The sequence below is a fragment of the Heteronotia binoei genome, chromosome 17, assembly GCF_032191835.1.
Source record: "Heteronotia binoei isolate CCM8104 ecotype False Entrance Well chromosome 17, APGP_CSIRO_Hbin_v1, whole genome shotgun sequence".
Classification (NCBI taxonomy): Eukaryota; Metazoa; Chordata; class Lepidosauria; order Squamata; family Gekkonidae; genus Heteronotia; species Heteronotia binoei.
In genome coordinates, this window is record NC_083239.1 from 20,531,540 (window position 1) to 20,553,047 (window position 21,508).

At 45.2% G+C, this 21,508-nt stretch overlaps 3 protein-coding genes across 6 annotated transcripts in view; 1 reads left to right on the forward strand and 2 right to left on the reverse strand.

The window, feature by feature from the left end:
• EIF3I (eukaryotic translation initiation factor 3 subunit I) lies at positions 1–8,287 on the reverse strand. The gene is made up of 11 exons (XM_060258490.1): positions 8,190–8,287; positions 7,474–7,566; positions 5,865–5,952; positions 5,113–5,178; positions 3,732–3,881; positions 3,387–3,514; positions 2,484–2,594; positions 1,577–1,666; positions 983–1,056; positions 457–549; positions 1–350 (listed from the first exon to the last, which is right to left on the reverse strand). The coding sequence occupies exons 1-11, from the start codon at positions 8,190–8,192 to the stop codon at positions 269–271; spliced, it is 978 nt and encodes a 325-aa protein (XP_060114473.1). The 5' UTR covers positions 8,193–8,287; the 3' UTR covers positions 1–268.
• TMEM234 (transmembrane protein 234) lies at positions 8,213–20,424 on the forward strand. Of its 4 annotated transcripts, none has more exons than XM_060258494.1 (6): positions 8,294–8,743; positions 12,565–12,716; positions 13,527–13,593; positions 16,474–16,570; positions 17,490–17,573; positions 20,294–20,424. In XM_060258494.1, the coding sequence occupies exons 1-5, from the start codon at positions 8,731–8,733 to the stop codon at positions 17,542–17,544; spliced, it is 384 nt and encodes a 127-aa protein (XP_060114477.1). In that variant the 5' UTR covers positions 8,294–8,730; the 3' UTR covers positions 17,545–17,573; positions 20,294–20,424. The 4 variants fall into 4 exon arrangements, with proteins under 4 accessions (XP_060114474.1, XP_060114477.1, XP_060114475.1 ...); XM_060258492.1 differs by having other exon boundaries at positions 16,474–16,566; XM_060258491.1 differs by lacking the exon at positions 20,294–20,424 and having other exon boundaries at positions 8,213–8,743; positions 16,474–16,566; positions 17,490–18,473.
• Positions 18,137–21,508, reverse strand: part of DCDC2B (doublecortin domain containing 2B) — a 20,276-nt gene continuing 16,904 nt past the window's right edge. Inside the window, exons 8-11 of the mRNA XM_060257628.1 lie at positions 20,200–20,386; positions 19,072–19,175; positions 18,477–18,560; positions 18,137–18,250 (exon numbers count right to left, since the gene is read on the reverse strand). Of these exons, the coding sequence (XP_060113611.1) occupies positions 18,137–18,250; positions 18,477–18,560; positions 19,072–19,175; positions 20,200–20,386 (489 nt within the window). The remainder of the gene's footprint in view (positions 18,251–18,476; positions 18,561–19,071; positions 19,176–20,199; positions 20,387–21,508) is intronic.

Below are 21,508 nucleotides of genomic sequence, written 5' to 3' on the forward strand. Positions count from 1 at the left end.
TTCTGGTTGAGGAAATTGTGTTTATTACTTTCTTTTGTATTAATTCTATAAATATGACAAAATGACTATGAAAACTGCAGTCCCTGAGAGAAGGCAGAGAGCTCGGCCAGGCTACAAGCAGCAGCTGCCGGTGGAGCGCCCTCTGCTTCACTTCAGGTGGCTACACCAGGCCTCTCTCCAGAATAAACACAACTTCAGGCAATGAGGACATTAAAGAGCTCAGAAAGGCAATTGCAGAAAAGGGGGGAGGGAAGAGGAGGGAGCCAGTTCAAGCTTCAAACTCAAACTCGAAGTACTGAGGATCAAAATAATGGATGCGGACATAGCCGTCCTCGCCCCCGCTGCTGTAGCTGAAAGGGAAATGAGAAAGAGAGGTGAAGCTGTTGGCCCTGAGGACTGCAAGTGTCCATCCCCCATGAAAGACACGGCCCACTTTTTGGCTGTCAGCAAACTTACCTCTTTCCATCAGGATGGAAAGCAACACTGTTAATGGGCCCAAAGTGGCCTTTGACTCTTCCAAACTCTTCCTCAAAGGCCAAATGGAAGAACCTAGAGCAACAAGAGGTTTGTGAGGATGCTGCAAAAGAAACAGAGCCCGGGCAAACGAGAGGTGGAGGGAGTTCTCTCATCACCTGTCCGTAATGCTCCAATGTAGGGTCAGTCTTTAGGCCAAGCCACTTACTAAGCAGTTGTCTGGGGTGGGAAGAGGAGGAGCACACTGATGCCCTGCGGGACCTCTATTCACTTCCAGTTCCTCAGTGATACAGGAGGTGGCTGGTATCCCCATCCTAGGCCCACACTGCCAGCCAACAGCTGCTGCACGGGTTTGGTGTGGCTTGGCTGGCAGTGTGACAGGTCCAGGAAGGATCCTGGGGCATCCAGATATCTTGTTCTGGCCCTTTGCCTGCTGAAACCTGAGTTAGGTTTCCTGGGAGAAATCCACCATCCTCTTGCAAGAAAAAGGCAAGACAAATATGCTCACCTGGCCTCAAACTTGCCAATCCTGGTGGAAGTAGTTGTCACATCCATGGCTTCCTGGCCACCACCTAACACCACCTGCCCAAGGGCAAACAAGAAGGAAAGATCTGCACAAAACTGTTCTTTGGTATGAGACTATAGCTTAATTACTACAGTCAAGAACTGCAACCTGGCCATAGAGGGAAACAAAATGGATTCAGAGGCTCAAAGGCCCATCTCATCCCAAGGAGCAGTGCAGATAAAGGTAAGCAGACCAGAAGAGCAAGTAACCAACTGATCTCAGTCAGGCATATCCATCTGGTTGGAAACTGGGATCACGGCCTGCCCATGTTCTGCTCTCACCCAGTTTTCAGCTTTGCCATGTCAGCATCCAACTACATTTTTGCCATTTCCCTTTCCAGCCCAGATGAAGACAGTTGTGAGGTGACAAACAAAGGGAAGACATACATAAACAATCCCTGCTCAGATGGCAGCACAGAAAATCTCCATCTCAAGTCCAGGAAAAGTTCCTTCACAAGCTGCTAGGAGACGGTTCAACACTAGCCACAAGGGTGTGTGCCCAGGGGAGGGACACTTGTAGGTTTGCTCACAAACTCACATGATCAAAGATGGGGGACAGTGCAGCTGAATTCACTGGCCGCTCAGTCCGGAATGTCTTTAGGTGACCAAGTGTTGTGGAGTCAAACAGCTGCAAAGAAAGAAACGGCTCATGAATTGCCCTAACAAACCACTCAACACAAGCCTCTGTTGACACTACCCTAGCAGGGTCCAAGGAAGAGGTCCTAATGACTTGGCCTGCAGATGCCACAAGCCACACCACCACCATTTCAGGGCAAGAAAGATGCTCCCCAACCACACAGCAGTCATGAGTCCACCCTAAGACAAAGGTGGGAGGTGTCCCCTACCCCCTGCCGTCACATTGCACAAACCCAGATTATTTATCAAGAACATGATAATGGCTGAGCACAGCTCCTGGCATTTAGGAGCAAGGCCTCAAGAATAATTTCTGCAGAATGACTCATGATCTAAAACACATTAAGCACTGCCCTGTGGCTGAAGGTGGAGGTTTTTTTTAAGGGGGGTGGGTTACTGACCTGGAATTGAATTTCTTTTAACACAGAAAATTTGCAGCCCTGCTTGCAACACTCTTTTCTCTTAACAGGAGCAAAACTGACTGCATTTGGATGATGTGTGTAAAAGCCACCCTCATAAATGCCTGTACGCATCCCTCCTCCTCAGGAGATGAAGAATACCAGGCTAAGCCACAACCTTCACATGGGAAAATGCTGGTGCACAACAGATCAAAGTTTTGCTTTCTTGCATGTTCTACTGTGCACCAAAACCCTGAATGTGGGGAACATTCTTAACTTCAAGCAGCAGATGCTCATAGGCTCTATGTGCCTTATACCCCCACATTCCCACCCAGGAGGTGGACACTTACAGGACAAGGCAGGAGAAGACAACGGTTGTTTTTTTTGGGGGGGAGGGGCAGAAATAGGACAAACCTTGGCTGTGTTGTCCTTTGAAGCTGTGATAAACATGGTCATGTCTCGGGAAGTCTGGATGTCATTGATCTGTTTTGTGTGCTCCTTGACATTCACGAGAACCTCCCCGGACTAAAGAGGAAGAGAAGGAAGAAGGTGATAGTGCCTCCAGAGTGCAGACAAAGGGAAATACTTCTTTACTCAACATCCTCTCAATTGTTATAAATAACTTATCAATCATGTTTAAAGTGTTTCATGTACACTCTCTCAGTATTCTTTATAACAGCCCAGTAAGGAAGACCAGTGTGTAAATCGGAGCATCCACATAACAACAGCTTTTGTGAAGGCCCCCAGTCTCAACCCTCTGCTCTAGATAAAAACATAATATAAGAGAAATCATGTTGGATCAGGCCAATGGCCCATCCAGTCCTACACTCTGTGTCACACAATGGCAAAAAAAATCCCAAGTGCCATCAGGAGGTCCCTCCCACTGTGCTCCCCTCAAGCACCAAGAATACAGAGCATCACTGCCCCAGGCAGAGAGTTCCAACAATAAGCTGTGGATAATAGCCACTGATGGACCTCTGCTCCATATGCTTATCCAATCCCCTCTTAAAGCTGTCTATGCTTGTAGCCGCTGCCACCTCCTGTGGCAGTAAATTCCATGTGTTAATCACCCTGTGTTAAACACAATAAGAAGCTTGTCAGGGAGGCCAGTGATTAGTGGTGGATGTGAATGTGCCAAACCTCTGTCTACTCATGGAACTCAATGAGCTGCTCTGGGCAAGTCTCTGCCTTGCCTCTTAACTTACCTCATAGGCTACAGCACTCTTCCCCAAAGACAAATTCTAAACTTATCAGCTGGAAGCGGCTTGCATTCTGGAGGGATCTGCCTCAACACGACACTCCTGTGTGCTCACTAACCTTTGCACTGAATTGGTTCAGTTCTCCGTTTTCATGACCCACAATGATGAATTCCCCAAGAGGCCCCCATACAGCACTGGTGATTTTGGAGTCACTGCATGGAATCTTCATATAGGGCTCGTTATTCTCTGCAGGAAACAAAAGACCCGCTTTAATAAGCCAGCAGAAACTCAGCTTCCGTTTCCTCCCATTGCTCTAGGAGTCCATCAGTGGCCAGCCATTCTACTGTTCTTATATTTACCTTTCAAAGGAGGGGGGATGTTAATAAAAAAAATAGAAAAAGATTAATCATGGATCTCAAAATTGTTCATTCCAATTATTGCTTCTTCACTCAAGAGGCCTCACCAATCTGGCTGGAGTCCCGCAGGTCAAAGAAGCTGACGAAACACTGGTAGCCCATCTGCTTGTCTGTGGAAAACATGATGATGTTCCCTCCAAAGTCAAAGCCACAGGTTCGGACGGCGGAGTTGGTCATGACCAGAGCCAGCTGCTTGCCTAGGCAGAGAAAAAGTCACCTCATGGTGAGAAGGGCGAGGAACTACCTTGTGTGGAATATATAGAACTTTTTCTCCATCTCCCAAAATACTAAGAACTTGAGGGCATTCAACGACGTTGATTCAGGATAAGCAAAAGGAAATACTTCTTTACTCAACAAGTGATTAAAATGTGGAATTTGCTGCCTGAGGACGTAATGATGGCACCAAATATAGATGGCTTGACAACGGGATTAGCAGATTCATAGAGGATAGGTCTATCAGTGTTTACTAGCCATGGTGACTAAAGGGGAACCTTCACACTTGGAAGTCAAATACCAGTGGCAGGAAACAGCATCAGGGGAAAACCTTAGCATCTGTGCCCTGTTGTTGTGCATCCAAAGGAGCTGATTGGCCACTTTGTGAGGCAGAATGCTGGACTAGGTGGACCACTAGTCTTATCCAGCAGGATTTTTCTTAAGTTATGTTCTTAACTAGCTCAATGCATTTTCCTCTGCTTGCTCATCAAGGTCAAATTCTTTCCTTGCCCAGCTAGCTGACAGCCTCTTAATCGGAGACACTGAAGACTAAATTCCGGGACCATGCAAAGTCTTTACAGCCCCTCATTCACCACCAAAGGCTGGCAGTCCCAACCTTTCACATGTTTATTCAAAAACAAGTCCAACATTTCCTGAGCAAAAGTGCATCAATGCACATAACCTCTCACATGATGAAGAAAATGAAACGAGAAAGGACAGGCTTGGGGAGAGGAGGTAGAAAAAAACAAAACAAGTTGATTAAAATTATGCTGTAGAAGTCAATTGCACCAACAGCTGATGCCATCCTTTGCAAAAGCCTGGAGTAGCTGCAGGGATCAGAGAATGACTTAAAAATGCAAGGCGAAGCTAAGCAGCGCAAGATCTGGGAACAATCCATAAAATGCTTTGGGGTCTGGAAGGAAGTGCAGATAGGAGGTTAGCAAAGATGGGGTGGGTGGTTGTTTTTCAAAGGCATCACAGCTGAGTCCCAAAGCCTCAAAGCAGATGACCCAGTTGCAAAATGTTGCTCTAAATATTGTTTACTCTGCTTACCCATGTAGATCCAGCAGTTATCAAAGTAATTAGAACCCTGTGCTCTGTTGTACAGGTCTCCAGTTTTCTCTAGGGAACTCATATCCCCCCTCCTCCCACTGCTTACAGGACCCTCAACAGCACCCTCCCATTTCCATGCAGCCCACTGTTTCTAAATTCAACCTGTTTCGCAGTCCCAGAGACGACAGCTGTTGTCTGCAGAACCAGTCAGCACGTGCCTCGTGTCCCCTGAAGGAGAAGTGAAGGAACTCAAAAATGAAAACCAAAGACATCTTCACGTAGTAAATGTATGCATGCCACTGCACAGTTTCAAGATCCAGGCAGAAACATGATGCCACAATCAGAATGCATTTCAAAACATGGCACCAAAGAGCATGAGGAGATTTTTGCTGCTAGTGCACTGAAATGGTTAGGGCACTGTAGTAGGGCTGGAGAGACCTGGGTTCAGTGGATGACCCTGGGCCAATCACAAGATTGTTGTGAGGAAGAAACATAAGTTACCTTGAGCTTTCAGGAGGAGTTAGGATAAAATTAGCAATGGACGAATAATGTGGTGGGCAGTGCCAGAATACTTTTTTTATTCATGTGTGCTAAATCAAGGGGTATTTCAACTAGTGAGCCTTCCAAAAGGCATTAGATGCCCTGTGAAAATATTCTTACCTTTTTTGTTAACTTAGTTTAGCAGGCCCTGTATGTATGCAATCATCCCCTCTCAACCCACTCGACAAAGTTGGCTGTTGTCTATAAATGCAAAGTGCTTACAGCTCCGATCATTGCTTTGCTGTTACAGGCCACCTCTCTCTCTCAGAATCTTCAAATTATGTACTGTAGTCCTGTTACATTTGCTGTGGCAGCTCTAAAATTAAGTCACTCAACTACACAACATTCTCATTTTTTTTTAATCTGAAGGATACAGTCAGCATCAACACACCAGACAGCTCCAGTATGTCCATTATATGTGCCGAGCCTCTCACCATTGACGGAATACCAAACATTGACAATCTGGTAAGAGAGGAGTTGTGGTTACACAAAGACAAGATCCAGCAAATATATTGCAGAATATTTCAAACAATTTGTGAATTAGACACTGGAATGTTTTGAAAGCAATCAAAATCTCTTTACGTGTTGAATAAAGAACACATAACAGACAACACATTTTAAAAACTAATAAAGCTAAATCCACTAAGACACCTGAAATATACTTTTTCAGGGTTGGGTCTGAAATAGTTCTCCAGTTTTGCATATGAAGGAAAAAACAAAAAAAAGAACTAAGAGTTAAGAGATTTTTTTTTTTTTAAGTTTGACCTATAAAAGGGAAATACTCATCTCAACATACAGGACCACAACACAATGACTAGGAAATCAAATGTTTTGATCCAGCAATATAAAAATCAGACTTAATGTTCTTTAGGTAGTAAAGGCAGCTTATCCAATTAACAAAACCTAAAAAGGAAATTACTACCCTCCTCTCAAAAAAAAATCACCACTGGCAACTAATAAATTCTTCAGTCCTCTAGAAAGTCAACTGAAATCCTTGTGTGGCATTTGTTATCAAAAAGTATGCAGATGACCCCTTATAACCATCATAAGCAGCATGTTTCATAATAGCCAAATAAGGCTATATTGGTAGGGGGAAATTTTCCAGTTGAGAGCCAGCTGTGGTGTAGTGGTTAAGAGCGGTGGGCTCTAATCTGGAGAACTGGGTTTGATTCCCCCCTCCTCCACATGAAGCCAGCTAGGTGACCTTGGGTCAGTCACAGTTCTTTCAGAGCTGTTCTCTCCAAAGCAGTTCTCAGAAGAACTCTCTCAGTCTCACCTACCTCACAGGCAATGTTCCCTCTAAGCTGTAGAGTCTTGTGAGCAAAAATTCTACTTTGTGAGCTATTGGCATTAAAGTTGTGAGCTACTGCATAGTGTGCTCTTGGGTCATCCTTCCTGAGCTAAGACAAAAATGTGTAAACTGGAGGCTAAAAATCTGTGAGTTAGCTCACACTAACTCAGCAGAGGGAACATGTGGGGAGAGGAAGGGAAGACAATTGTAAGCCACTTTGAGACTCCTTCAGGTAGTGAAAAGCGGGGTACAAAAACCGCATCTTCTTCTTCCCTGCCACAGGTCTTAGCTCTTTTCAAGAGTATGACATTAAGCAGTGATTGTACTAGTAAGGGAGTAACTAGTAGGAGTAACTGTTTTAATGCAGGCTGGACAACTCCCCCCACCCACTTTACATGGATTGATGGATACCATGTTGCCTCCCCCTTGAAGCTTCTGAACTGATTTCAAGGACAGCCCCCAGCACAGCTCATAGTATTTGCCACTCAAAGTTTCAAAGGTTATGAATGTTGGTGGCCAGATGTGCATTTTCCAGAAAGGGACACTGCTGGCTTATTGGAGACAATAAAATGTGCTCTTAGCTACACTCTCTCCCCCCAAGCACATACCCTTCAGTTCATTTTTCACATTCTCCAGATAACAAAAGGATACCACTTTGGATTGCGCAGAACAAAAGCTCAATAAAAACATACCGGATCTTTGGCCACTGTGAACAACAGGTCACCTTCTCGGTTATATTTTATCTGAGTAATCGACCTCTCATGGCCCTGAAGCAGGATAGGTTTCTGAAGGAATGTTGATTAAACAAACAAGCAAGTGAAAATTAGAGCCCACTTTGCTAGAAAGATGAACACTAACCCAGATATTGTTTCTGTCACCAACAGAACAAATAAGTACAACCTACTCAATTGTCAGGATAGAGTCTACCATAGTGACTCTGGAGACAGGGACCTTTTTTCCAAAGAACTCAGGAGGTGTACATCATTCTTCTCCCATTTTACTCATTCTCACAACAACCCTAAGAAGTAGGTTAGGTTGAAGTGTGATTGGTCTAAGGTCAGGGGGGAACTTCAAGAAAGGAGGAACTGCTGGATCCTTCCATCCTCCACCTTAAGTCTCTTCACTACACAGATGTATCACCTATTCTCACATGGTAGGAACAGGCCAACTGATTCAATCTAGGGTTGCCAATTCTGGTTTGGCAAATTCCTGGAGATTCGGGGTGGAGCCTGGGGAGGGCGGGGTTAGGGAAGGAGCTCAGCAGGGATGCGATGCCATGCAGTCCACTCTCCAGAACTGTTCTTTCTAATGTAGATAATCAATTTTAATTCCGGGAACCCGCCAAGCTCCACATGAAGCTCACTACCCGTGTAGGCAGGCCCGACAGGCCACAGAAACCTCAACTCACCATTGCTGCGGTTAGGAAGGGCCGGCGATAACAGCACGCGAGAAGGCAAAGGATCCACTTCCGGAGTTAGACCGGTAAAATGCAGGATGGGAAGGAAGGCAAGTGCGGGCCACAAGTTCTTACTTCCGGTTTCCGTCACCTGACCCAAGAAACAGCGCGGTCTGGTTAGACCGGCATAACCAGACACCTGAACTTCTGGCAGCAGCCGGCAGTCGTTTTTTGCTTGGCAAAGAAAGCGTCTGTCCCTGGAAAAAAGCCGGGTTGGTTTGAGAACGGAAGTGCCAGTAAGGACCGAGAAAAGTGGCCGCTCTAGTCTTTAATAGGTCAGAGCTCTATGGTCACAGGGCCTCATCCGCGCAATTCGAAACCGGAAATGTAATTTCCTAAGGCTTTCAACATTTCCGATGCTTAGTTCACCAAAGAAAAAGACGGAAAGCGAGTCTGTAGAGGTTGGATAGAGCCTTCCTCCGTTCGAATGTTGACTTTCGGTTTAAGCGGCACTCTGCGCTATTCGCCTCATGCGACTCTGTAGTCAATCAGCATGGCGTCGCTAGGTGAGAGACTCACTTCCGGTGCTTGGGAGGGACGTGAGTGGGTCTCTTTGCTCCGGGGAACATGCTGAGAGGTGTTCCAAGTCTTTTAGTGGGCCCTTATTACGCGATTTTCTCCTTACAGCTGCTGGGATATGCTGACAATACTTGCTTTCCTATCAAATTTGAACGTTGCACCATTTATTAATGTAGCATATGACTTTACATTATTTGGCACATTTATTGAATTTAAAAGTACAAATGCCTTTGTTTTACGCAAACAGAATTACAAATATACCCCATGACTGAGACCTGCAAACAAATCCCCCGGTAGGCCTGGAGACCCCCGATTTGGAGCCTCCTCCCCCCGCTGGCCATAAAAGGGAAAGCGGGGGGAGGGGAGGAGGAGAACGGCAGCCCTTCGCACCCAGCCCCGATCGCAGCAGCCAGAGCTCTTCTGTTTTCTCAGGCTGCTTCCCCCAGTCAGCTGGCCGGTGAAGGGAGGGGAGCCCACTGAAGCCCGGAGTTTTATGGGCTGCTAGGGTTGCCAAGTCCAATTCAAGAAATATCTGGGGACTTTGGGGGAGGAGCCAGGAGACTTTGGGGGTGGAGCCAGGAGACATTGGGGCGGAGCCAAGAACAAGGGTGTGACAAGCATAATTGAACTCCAAGAGAGTTCTGGCCATCACATTTAAAGGGACAGCACACTTTTTAAAATGTCTTCCTTCTATAGGAAATAACAAAGAATAGGGGCACCTTCTTTTGGGGCTCATAGAATTGGACCCCCTGGTCCAATCGTTTTGAAACTTGGAGGGTACTTTGGGGAGAGGCACTAGATACTATATTGAAAATTTGGTGCCTCTACCTCAAAAAACAGCTCCCCCAGAGCCCCCAAAACCTCCAGATTAATTCCCCATTATACCCTATGAGAATTGATCTCCACATAGGGAATAATGAAGACGTTTCCCTCTCCTCCTCCCTCCCCCCCCCCCTTTCTGGCAACTGAAGCGAGGGACTGGCCTTTCTACTCACGAGTTGCTGCCAGCTTCTTTACAGCAGCAGTCACACCATCCCAAAGTGGAGCCTTGCAATCAAGCCTCCGGAGGTGCAAAGGCACATGGTCCTTTGCAGGCGGGGCTTCTCTCCTCCCCCCCCCCCCAGCCAGCTGACTGGGCGCGGGAAGCAGCTTGCGAAAAGGAAGAACGGCTGCTGCAACGGGGCTGGGTGGGAAGGGAAGGGAGGAGGAGAAGCATCGGGCATTGGAGTCCGTCAAGACCCGCCTGCGTTCGGCAGCCACCTCCACCCGCTCGCTGGCGAGCCAGCCTCCCTTCTCAAGATTTCCCTTGCCAGGCTCAGCACCTCCTCCCCGGACGACGCAAATGCTCCTTGGCGCCATTCCCCCCTCCTCCCCCCGCTTCCAGAGTTATGGAAAGCGGGAAAAGAGGCTGAAAATCCAGTATTCTCCCGCCAGGGCGGGAGGCTTGGGAAGGCTATGGGCTGCTCTTGCTGTGGGGCCTTCCCTGTGTTAGGGGCAGGTCACACATGCCGAGAGCCAACACAGGCTTTCCACTCTGCTCTGGGATCGAGTTTCATGTTACTCACTTTTATTTTAACTTTAGCTGAACTCCTGGAAAGTTTCTCTCTTTAAAGCCTCCCCCTCTCCCTTGCGAACACCGAAAGGGGCATTCGCAAAAGCCCACCGCGGGAGAGACCCCTGAAATAAAAAAGGTGCTGAACAGCAGGCGAGTTTATTTCTCAGCCAAACACGCCTCCTCCTCCTCGCAACAGGGCCGAGCTTTGCAACCCCCTTTTCCCACCCTCCCGGGGGGGGGGGGGGGGTTGAGGGCGGCGGCAGGCTCTTGCGGCTGCTGGGCAGGTTTGGCGACTCGGGGTTTAAATGTCCATTTGCTTGGGGGGAGGCGGAGGGGGGGGGGTTGAGGGAAGCCTGCACTCAGCAAGGATTAAAATACTCTGGGGGGTGAGGGCTGTGGGCTCTGGCCCCCTCCCAGTAGTTCAACAGCTATGTGCTTTCTGGAAGGGGTGTTGGTTGTGTGTGTGTGTGTGTGTGTGTGTGGGCCAGCCTTTGCTTCATTCTGGTCGGGGCTGCCAGCTTGCTCTCCGGGCTTTTCTTTTTTTCTTTTTAAATTGACTTTGCCTCCCATTCAGGACTGGGGGGGAATGCTCTTAGGCTGCTGCAGTCGCCCAGCTTACTTGGGGGAAAGTGGAGCCGTCTGCATTCAAGCTCTCTCTGGCTCTTTAAAAAATTTTTTAACTGGCTTTGCCTCCTGGGGCGGATCAATGATCGGTGGCGGGGGAGGGCCGGGGGCACGCTAAATGCCCTGGCTTCACCTGTTTGGGGGTGGGGGAGGAAGGATGCTCTCAGGCTGCTGCCTTGCCCTCTTAATCCACGCTCTCAGGGTGGAGGAGGGGGGACAAATGTCCTGGCTTTCGCCTCTCTGGGGAAGGCAATGGCAAACCACCCCGTAAAGAGAAAAACCTTGTTAAAGCAACGTGACTCTAGAGTCGGAAATGACTGGTGCTTGCACAGGGGACCTTTCCTTTCCTTTCGCCTCTCATTTGAGAAGGGAGGGGGGGAAGGATGATCTCAGTTTGCTGCCACTAGGCAGCTTGATTGGGTGAGAGTGGAGCCATCTGCATCCATGCTGGTGTGTGTGTTAAATGCCTGGGCTTTACCTTCCATTTGGAGCTGGGGGGATAAGGATGCTCTCAGGTCCCTTGCCACTGCTATGTTCCTTGCCTCAGCTGCCTTCCTGGGACAGCCTAGACCTGTGATTGTCATTCCAGCCCCCATGAAGAGAGGGAGTGTTTTGCTTTAGAAAGCAAGGGGGGGAGCAAAATGTCTACTGGGCACTCTATTATTCCCTATGGAGAACGATTCCCATAGGGAATAATGGGGAATTGATCTGCGGGTATTGGGGGCTCTGGGGGGGCTATTTTTTGAGGTAGAGGCACCAAATTTTTAGTATAGCATCTAGTGCCTCTCCCCAAAATAACCCCGAAGTTTCAAAACGATTGGACCAGAGGGTCCAATTCTATGAGCCCCAAAAGATGGTGCCCCTATCTTTCATTATTTTCTATGGAAGAAAGGCATTTAAAAAGGTGTGCTGTCCCTTTAAATGTGATGGCCAGAACTCCCTTGGAGTTCAATTATGCTTGTCATACCCTTGTTCCTGGCTCCACCCCAATGTCTCCTGGCTCCACCCCCAAAGTCCCCAGATTTTTCTTGAATTGGACTTGGCAACCCTAAAACTGTAGCACCTTATGGTTTAGAAAACAAGTTGTAAAAAATGCATCATTTGTACAGAAGCATGTCATCACAACTTGATACCAACATCTGTAAAGCAAATTCAGCTTTGTAGCACTGAAACTACTGAACTCTTTAATATGTGTTATAGTAAACAATGCAACATTCATTACAAAACAAAATATTTCATAGGAGGGGTTTTTTTGAGGGGGGGTTCTGAAAAATTTCCAATTTTTCAAAGAAAAAAATAAAAGTCCAAATGGAGAGAAATGTGCTGGGTTTTGCTCCTGTTTTTCCTAGACTTTCTTGTCCCTGCTCATAGTAACCCTGTGAGGTAGGCTAGGCTGAGGGACTATGACTGGCTAATGTAATTACTGTTTATTGTCAGTATGTTCTGTTGAGTTTAGGGGGGCTTACTTCCAAGCAAGTGTGCATGAAATTGCAGTGTAACACATTAGAATCCATACCTGGGCTGTGTTGAAAACTTTAATGGCTTTCAACCACCCATTCTCACAGTCTCCAATTTATTTTGAAAAATTCTTCAGAAGAGTAACTTGACTAATTTGAGGTTACATTGCAGGTGAAGTTGCAGCTTTGGTGTTGGTGGCAGCTCTTTGGGGAGGAACCAACCCATTTTTGAAAACAGGCACTGAGGGGCTGGAACAAGTAAAGAAGGAAAACCGGACACTGCAGCTATTAGCAGAAATGAAATTCCTTTTTCTCAATTACAAGGTATAATATGCTTCCCAAAAACTTTGTTCTTCCAACGAGTCTTTTGAAAGTTGCCTAAGGCTGCAGTCCTGTATGCATGCTAATTTGAAGTAGTAAGTCCTACTGAATTCAGTGGAACTTCCTTGCCAGTATGCATGGATAAGATTCTGGCTGCAAGTCTAATTATTCCCTAACTCCTATAGATTCTTCCCTCATACGGGTTTGATATTGAGAAGTCTGTTTTTTAAATTCCTTTGCAGTGTTTCCTTTCATAAAAACAAGATTAACCCCTATGCTGAGAAAATCCAGATTGGGGTCTCCAACCAGACTGGAGTTTCCTCAATTGAAAGCACATTGCTTTAACTCGTTTTCTCCAAATTTAGTTTTCAGAATCATGGTGGAGTCTTTCATAGAAGAGAACAGTGGCAACCATGTTCCTAGCAGAAAGAAAAATTTGAATAGCTGGAAATGAAGGCTTTGGATCAGTATTAAATACACATTTTGGAGTAGTACTTGGATTGGAGACCCCTAGGAAGTCTAGAGTTGCTATACAGAGACAGGCAGCAAACTGCCTCTGAATGTATCTTGCCTTGAAAAATGTGGTCGCCATAAGTTGAGTACAACTTGATGAAAAAACATAGTAATACAAGTGTTATGTGGATGCCAGCTATGGATCCGAGATGCCCAAGCTCAAAGAATGCACGTACATAACCCTTTCCTCTACTGTTTAAATCAAGTCGAGCCTGGTTCTCTCATTACCCAGAATCCCAAATGTGCTGTAGTCCAAGAAATAGGGAGTCTGACTGAACTATCCTGTACTTTTTCTTGCAGTATGCAATACCATTTATCCTGAACCAGTGTGGCTCACTCATCTACTATCTTACTTTGGCTTCCACAGGTTAGTCCTTACCACTTTTAAAGAATATAAGTGGGATTTGTGGAAAAGAGAAGAACAGTTCCAGCCTTTAAACATCTTATGCCAACCCAGAACTCCAGTGCACATGGCCAGGGTGGGCACTGCAGCACAGCTTCTTGGGAATGTTCTTAGCTACAATTCCAGCAAGCATCAAAGCAGCAGCTGAGCTAAAAATTTGGAACTCACTAGTCTTCTGTAAGCTACTGCTAGCCCCCAAGCTGTGTAACAGAGATAACACATAGCTGCCTAATGATGCTCTGTCAATGCTAGTATTGCCTATAACAGACAACACCTAAAACGGGTGGGGAACCTCTGTCTCGAGGGCTGTATACTGCCCTCAAGGATTGCTGAGCCGAACCAAGCCTCTCTGGGGCCTGGCTGGCCAGCAAGGATCATGGGGCCCAGCTGCGCTGTGCAGCAGCCTCCCCAGGGCCAGGCAGGGATCACAGGGCCCAGATGTACTGTGCAGCAGCCTCCCTGGGACCTGGCTGGCCGGCCAGAATTGCTGCAGGGCTTGGAAAAGTTACTGTCACAGTTCAGTTTGCACTTGATTATCCCAGATGGTGTGGCCTGATATGCTAATGAGTGTGTGACCTAATATACTAATAGATAGATAGATAAATTTATTGTCATTGTTCTCAACAAAAAGAGAGCAACGAAATGAGGTGCTCTTCCACAAAACATACCAACACATCAAACACACATATTCATATTCATACCATTTAAATACATCTAAAACCATTTAAACCATTCAAACCATTTAAACCATTTAAATATATCTAAAACAGATAATCCTTCATAACCCTGCATTTAGCCTAACCACAGCACTTGGATAGAAACTGTCCTTAAATCTGTTTGTCCTCGCCTTCAACACTCTATATCGTCTACCTGACGGTAAGATCTCAAATAGCAAATGGCCCAGATGTGAAGGGTCCCTTAGGATCATTTGTATCTTCCTTTTACATCCCATATTATACAGATCCACCAATGAGGGGAGAGAACATCCACAAATCTTTTGTGCTCTTCTCGTCACTCTTTGGAGCACCCTTCTCTCTGCTTCCGTGCAGCTCCCAAACCACGCGCAGAGGCAATAAGATAAAATGCTCTCAATGGAACTACGATAAAAGGCAACCAGCAGACTCCCTGACAGTTGTAGTGATCTTAAGAGTCTTAAGTAGTATAGTCGTTGCTGGGCCTTTTTCTCTAGAGCTAAAGTATTTGCCCCCCATGTTAGATCCTGTTTCATGGTAATTCCCAGAAACTTCCATTCTGTCACCTGTTCTACCATAACACCATCAATAAACAACGGCTGGATGTCCAAACTATTCTTCCTGTAATCCACTATAATTTCCTTCGTTTTATTTATATTAAAAATAAGATTATTTACTTTACACCAAAGGGACAGCTGTTGAACTTCCCTCCTATACGCAGACTCATCATCCTCAGAGATGAGCCCTACCAACGTTGTATCATCTGCATACTTAACGATTTTGTTACTCAGACTGCTAGAAACACAATCAGACGTGTAAATAGTGAAAAGAAGTGGACTCAAGACACATCCCTGAGGGGTGCCAGTATTTAAGATCTTCACGGAGGAAATATATCCATCCATTTTAACCCTTTGTGAACGACCTGACAAAAAATTCAAAATCCACTCACATATAGAGTCCGACAGCTTCAAATCTTTAAGCTTAAACAACAATCTATGGGATGATATTGTATTAAAAGCAGAACTAAAATCTACAAACAACATTCTAACATACGTCCCCTTTTTATCCAAATGCGATAAAGCAGTATAAAGAACAGTATTAACAGCATCCTCAGTAGATCTATTTTTCCTGTAAGCAAACTGATATTCATCAAAAATAACAGGAAGGCAGGAAATAATATATTTTCGAACTAATTGTTCAAAACACTTCATTATAACAGAAGTCAAGGCCACTGGCCTATAGTCATTTAAAACCTTTGCTGGCGTCCTCTTTGGTATTGGGACAATAAGGGAAGCCTTCAAACAAGTGGGAACAATGGATTGTGACAAAGAACGATTGAATTAATATTAGGGGATGTGATCTAATATGCTACTGAGCTCCTGCTGGGCTTTTTCTACAAAAAAGCCCTGGACCTATGCATTTGCTTAGGGCGGCAGGCTGTGTGTGGGCCAGATTAGGCTCTCTCCACATGACTTCAAATAGAAAAAAAATTATTTGCATTAATTTTGCTGGCCTGAATCATTCTCCCTTGGCAGAGCACTTTTTTAAAAGTTGATAATTTTTAATGGCCCGTGAATGATGTTATAAATATCCATATGGCCCTTGGCAGAAAAAAGGTTCCCCACCCCTGACCTAAAACATCACTTGCTACCTCATCCTTTAAGACAAGATGTTGAGGATTCAACCTGGAACCTTTTGCTTGCAAAGCAGACCCTTTGTGTCATGTGGTGTAGCTCTTACAATATCTTTTAAAGTTGTTGCAAGGACTACACCACATGGATGTACACAGAGTGCTTTGCTGCTTTAAAGTACTACGTTAAGCACTAACAGGCACCATATAGGTTCCTGACATCTAAGCAGTTTTGATTTTACATTCTTGTCAAGGTACAACAGCATGGCCCAACCAGGGACAAATCAGTGGGTGGGTTTAGTACACCCCACCCCCAAGTCTCATTATTATGGCTGAGCTGCTGATCATATCCACACACACATCCCAATAGCACATGGCTTGCCTTACTTCTCTGAGTGGACTGGCAGAATTCCCACTGCAGTACTATGTTTCTGACACTACTCTGTTTCTGATAGATTCTCCCTATAATTGCTAGAAGCTTTACCTTTTCCTTTGTTGACAAAAAAAAATGTGATGTTTCAGATCTGACCCTGGCTGTGCCTCTTTGCAATTCTTTGGCTCTGATGTTCACAGTGGCAACTGGGAAGATGCTTGGAGAAGACATTGGCAGTTCACGTAGGTCTCTCTCCAGATGCACGTACAGCATCCCTCTTTACATTTTACCACATAGTTTTAAAGACAGGATATGCTAAAGGGGAAGTGTTATTTTTTCCCCTTTTGCTATGAATAAATCCTGTTGAATTGAACTACTAGGAGGAGGCCTGTAAAGTAGTGTGGGAGAAAAAAAGAGCTTGGAAATTCTCCCTCCATAATTATTAGCTTAATCCTGACAAGACAGAGATTCTCTAGGTTAGTCAAAAAGCAGACAAGGGTCTTGAGAGCTCTCCTGTCTTGGATGGGGTTATACTCCCCTTAAAAAGCAAAGTTCACTGCTTGGCACATCAATCACCTTAGAAAACAAGATGGCTGCAGCAGCTTGGAATGCTTTTACCGAGCTTTAGCTGCACCCATTCCTGGTGCAGACAGATCTAGCAATGGTAATCCTTAGTTACATCTGTATTGGGCAATTGCAATGAATTCTTCTTGGAACTACCCTTGAAGAATATTCAGAAGCTGCAACTAGTGCAGAATGCTGAGACTAGATTACTGATTGGGGCCAGCAAATGGGAGCAGGTGACCTCGATGCAATTACATTGGCTTCCAGTCTGCTTTCAAGCCCAATTCAAGGTGGTGTTTTTGTCTTTTAAAACTCCATATAGCTCAAGACCATCTTCTGCCATATGTTCCTGCTTGGGAATTGAGCCTCAGTTGCTCTCGGTGTTCATGCACTGGGAACATATGTAAACTTACCAAGGTGGGGTGTCTTTTTAAAAAAAATGATTTAGACTAAAGTCTTGCTTTTTCTTCATACCCAGTGAACACCCTGACCTTATCTGTGGGCAGGTTGGTTTTGAGTCTCATGCTTGCCGTGAGGTCTAGTCACTTCAGTACAAGATAAACAATTAGCACCTTATTTCCTGCTTGTTTTGTTTCACTAGGTGCTGCCCTGGGGATGTTGCTGACTGGCTTGGGAGTTGCTCTCTGCATAGCTGAGTCTGTGAATGAGAAATCATGAGGAGAGGGTGCCAGAGACAATGGTTAACGGCAGCCAAGGAACAGGAAGCTGTGACTGCACTCCCATTGCCGCCTTATGCAGTGGAGGAGCTCACCAGAGTCCACGCACACTAGAGCATTCAAGGTTTGCTTGGAATGTATTGTGTTCCTCCTTTCCTGATGCTTTTTGGAGCCTTTCCCTGACTTACACAGAGCCCTGGAAGAGTTGAGTTTGGACTAGAGCACTCCTATTAGAGACTGAGGAATTCAGGAAGACAAGGGACAAAGAAATGGGAGAAAACTATCTCTCCTGGCATGGAACATGTTGATGTTCTGTTTACTTGTTAGTGGTGTGGTTTTGTAGTTAAATTCAAGTGACAATGGTCAATCTTCTCCCTTTTTAAAAAATTTCAAAATCCATGGCTGTGGCTACCAAGCCTGCATATAAAAACAGAATTTGTATCAGGTTTTACATATTTATTTAAGAAAATCTGCAAGAGATCTCAACGAAGTCAGTACAAATCCATAAGGATGCTTTAAAACACCCCATATCCAGGAAGAGAAAGCATGCTGGATCTCTCTCTTATTGTAGTCATTTCTCATATTTGGCAGAGTTCCCCTTAGCTGGACGGTGGCCAGGCTGTTGTGGAATTTCGTCCCCCAAGTCACCAGCAGCACGCTGAATCTGATGGGCCTTCTGCACTTTCTGTTGCATAGAAACAATTTTAGTTTACTTGACACCAAACATTTTAAAATCATAACTTGGAAAGCTTGTTGAGCAAGCTGGAATTGGGTTTTAACTAGTGAAGGGGGCTAGCAGAGGAAAGAGGGGGGAGCAGGAGATTCAGCATCAATGAAAAGAGGATTCTAGAATAAAGTCATTCCTGTCCTAAGCAACACATTATTTTTATTAAAACATGCTGCCTGCATACCAGACTAAGAGAGTTCATTACCTTGTTGGGTTGCCGTGGTTTAGATCGGGGCATAACTTCCTCTTCCACCATCTCTGCAATTTTCTGAAAGGGGGAGGGGGGACACACAAACAAAAAACTCAGGAAAAAGCAACATTCATATGCATTTAAAGATGCAGCCTTCAGTTTTTGCAAGCAGAAGGAAATAGGTATCCTATAACCAGTTTATTCTCCAAAGGCAACAAATTCTGGAAGAATGACTTCAAATGCTGTATTCAGAGACATGCATTGCATCGCACTCCTAAGCATCTTACAGTTTGAAAGTTGTGTATAGTTTACCACAATGGGGAAATTTTTTACTATGAAATACCTGGGCACAATCCTGTTGCTATACTGACAGAACTTGTGGCAATAGGGCAACACCCAACAGGATCAAATTCCAGTGGGTGTTCAGAATTTTAAAACCACCGAACAAAGCATTTTGAACATGAATTGCACTAGCCCAGGTGCCTCTAAGAAGGCTTTTAACACCACTTACTACTTTGTGGTGCCAGAGGTCCTATTTAAAAAAAACACAGAAGACATTTGGATACATGCCAAAATACACTCTGTGTACCTGGTCAACAGGGAATTCCACCTGTGTGTCTTCATCCTCCCCAACTTCCTGTGCACCTTGCATCTCTTTCCTTGCTCCTTTTGGTTTATAAATGCTTCCTTCTTCTGGAGATAAATAAAAAAACATCTTGTGAGCATTCTTGTACTTACTGGAGCTAGGGAAAAATAAAATTGTCCCACTAGAAAACCTTAACTTAAAAAAACTGATCTGCTAGGCACTGATCTGTGAGTTTCACTCTCTGTTCTAAAGGTTATTATTCCTAATCACAAATATGAGGGGAGAGGAAAATTGGGTCCTGTTTATGTAAAACAAGGAGCTTTGTTCCATTTCACAAAAGCGCTGTGGAGTTCTAAATCACATTAGAGAAAGTGCAGAAGAGGTATGGTTTAGCCACTTCAGTGCTTCATTAAATTCATTATCCAGCCTCCCACAACAATACAGTGATGGTTGCTAGTGCTAGTCAAATTGCTAGGACAAAGTAATGGAGTTCAGGACTAGCAAGCTTCCCTTTTCCAGGGCAACCTGCCTCCCCCTTGCAGACACTGAGGACAAAGCTCCCTTCTTAGAAGCTCTGCTTGGTCATCTGGCTGGTTGCTTTGGAAGCAGAACTTTGGACAAGATGAACCTCTTTCAGATCCATCAGTTCAAGTCTTCCATGTACTCAGTTGTAAAGGCAGTTTGGTTTTAAAACTGCAGCCAGTTAGAACCTAATTTTCCAGAATCTGGTTCTGTCTCCCTTGTCAGTTAGGCATGAATACTCCTATTTGTGGATTACTTCTGATGGTTTATAATAATAATTGGATGATGTCAAGCCACAACCAGCTGAAAGGGATTCCAGAGCTGTGGGGTTTTCAAGGCAAGAGCAGAGCAGAGGTGGTTTGTCATTGCTTTTCTCCGCATGACAGCGCCAGCCTCTCTTGGTGGTCTCCCATCAAAGTACTAAACATGGTCAACCCTGTTTAGTTTCCAAGCCCTGATGAGAACATGCTAATCACGGTTATTCAGGCTGCTTACCTACTTGTTAAACCAAACATCTCCATGACACTCCTCCCCCAAGCTCTACCCAGCCCTCCACAAATACTGCTGCTGTATATAGTTCCTAATTATCTTAAGCAAATGTCTTTTTACCTTGGTCAGACCACTGAGGAGAGTTCCAGTTGATTTGCCCAACACGAACTGGCTTTGTGTACATGATGCTTTCCTGCTTCTCTTCGCTGTGCAGATGTTTCCTGGCTTTTTCATGCGGTGCTGGAGAAAAGCCTAGACCGCTGTCCTTCTCTGCAACTCCTGTAGACCGCACCCTCCAAAGATCCAGCTAGAAGTCCCATTCAAAGAAAACACTCAGATGTTGTCTGAGGCTAGTTTCATCGAGGGCTTGTTACATAAGCATGGTCATGTGCGAGGTGGGACTCAACAATGACCACTGTTGCAGTGTTCATAAACTACAGTGCTCCAGAGCTTACCTACAAGACCACATAAGTCAGCACAGCTGATGTCTTTGAGCTCCTGACTTAATCACAAAAGGAGGCTCTTTGCACTAACCAAAGTGAACCTAAATAATTTCTGAGCCTGTATAAGTGTCTGAAGCAGAAGCAGGACAGCTTCAGTTGAACGCATGAAGCTGTCTTATACTCAGGGCTTTTTTTTTTTTTGTAGCAGGAACTCCTTTGCATTTTAGGCCACACTCCTGTGATGTAGCCAATCCTCCTGGAGCTTACAGTAGGCCCTGTAATAAGAGCCCTGAGCTCTTGGAGGATTGGCTACATCAGGAGTGTGTGTCCTAATATGCAAAGGAGTTCCTGCTACAAAAAAAGGCCCCAAATGGGATCATCAAGGTCTATATTGCCTAATCACAGCAATGACTCTCCAGGGTCTCAGTATTTCGCATCACCTGCAGCTTGATCTTTTTAACAGTAGATGCCGGGGAATGAACCGGCGACCTTAATGCCAAGCAGTGCACAACCACTGAGCCACAGCCCCTCCTCAGCTTTACACACAACCAGTACCAAGGTGGAAGGCTGACCACAAATTGACTTTTCTCACTGAATGCTTAAAGTGCTGAAATTATCTTGGACATACAGTCAAATGACAATGGCTACTTTGAAAAAAAGCATACTTTGCTTGGTGAGCATAAGCTGGTATACTGGTTAGTGACTTAGGACCAGAGAGACGCAGGTTCAAACTGCTGCTTACAATGAAACACTGGGTGACTTCGGGCTAGTCACCCTCTCTGAGTCTACCCTACCTTACCGGGTTGTTGTGAGGATAGAATGAACAGGGAGAGAGTCACATGTATGCCAGCCTGAGGGTCTTAGGAGGAAGGTGCACTAAATGAATAATCATTATCCTAAATGACCAACATTTTATAGCCTATACAGATCAAAAGCCATCGGGAGGGTGGGGGACAGGAAATTTTTTTATAATTTGTACTAAAATT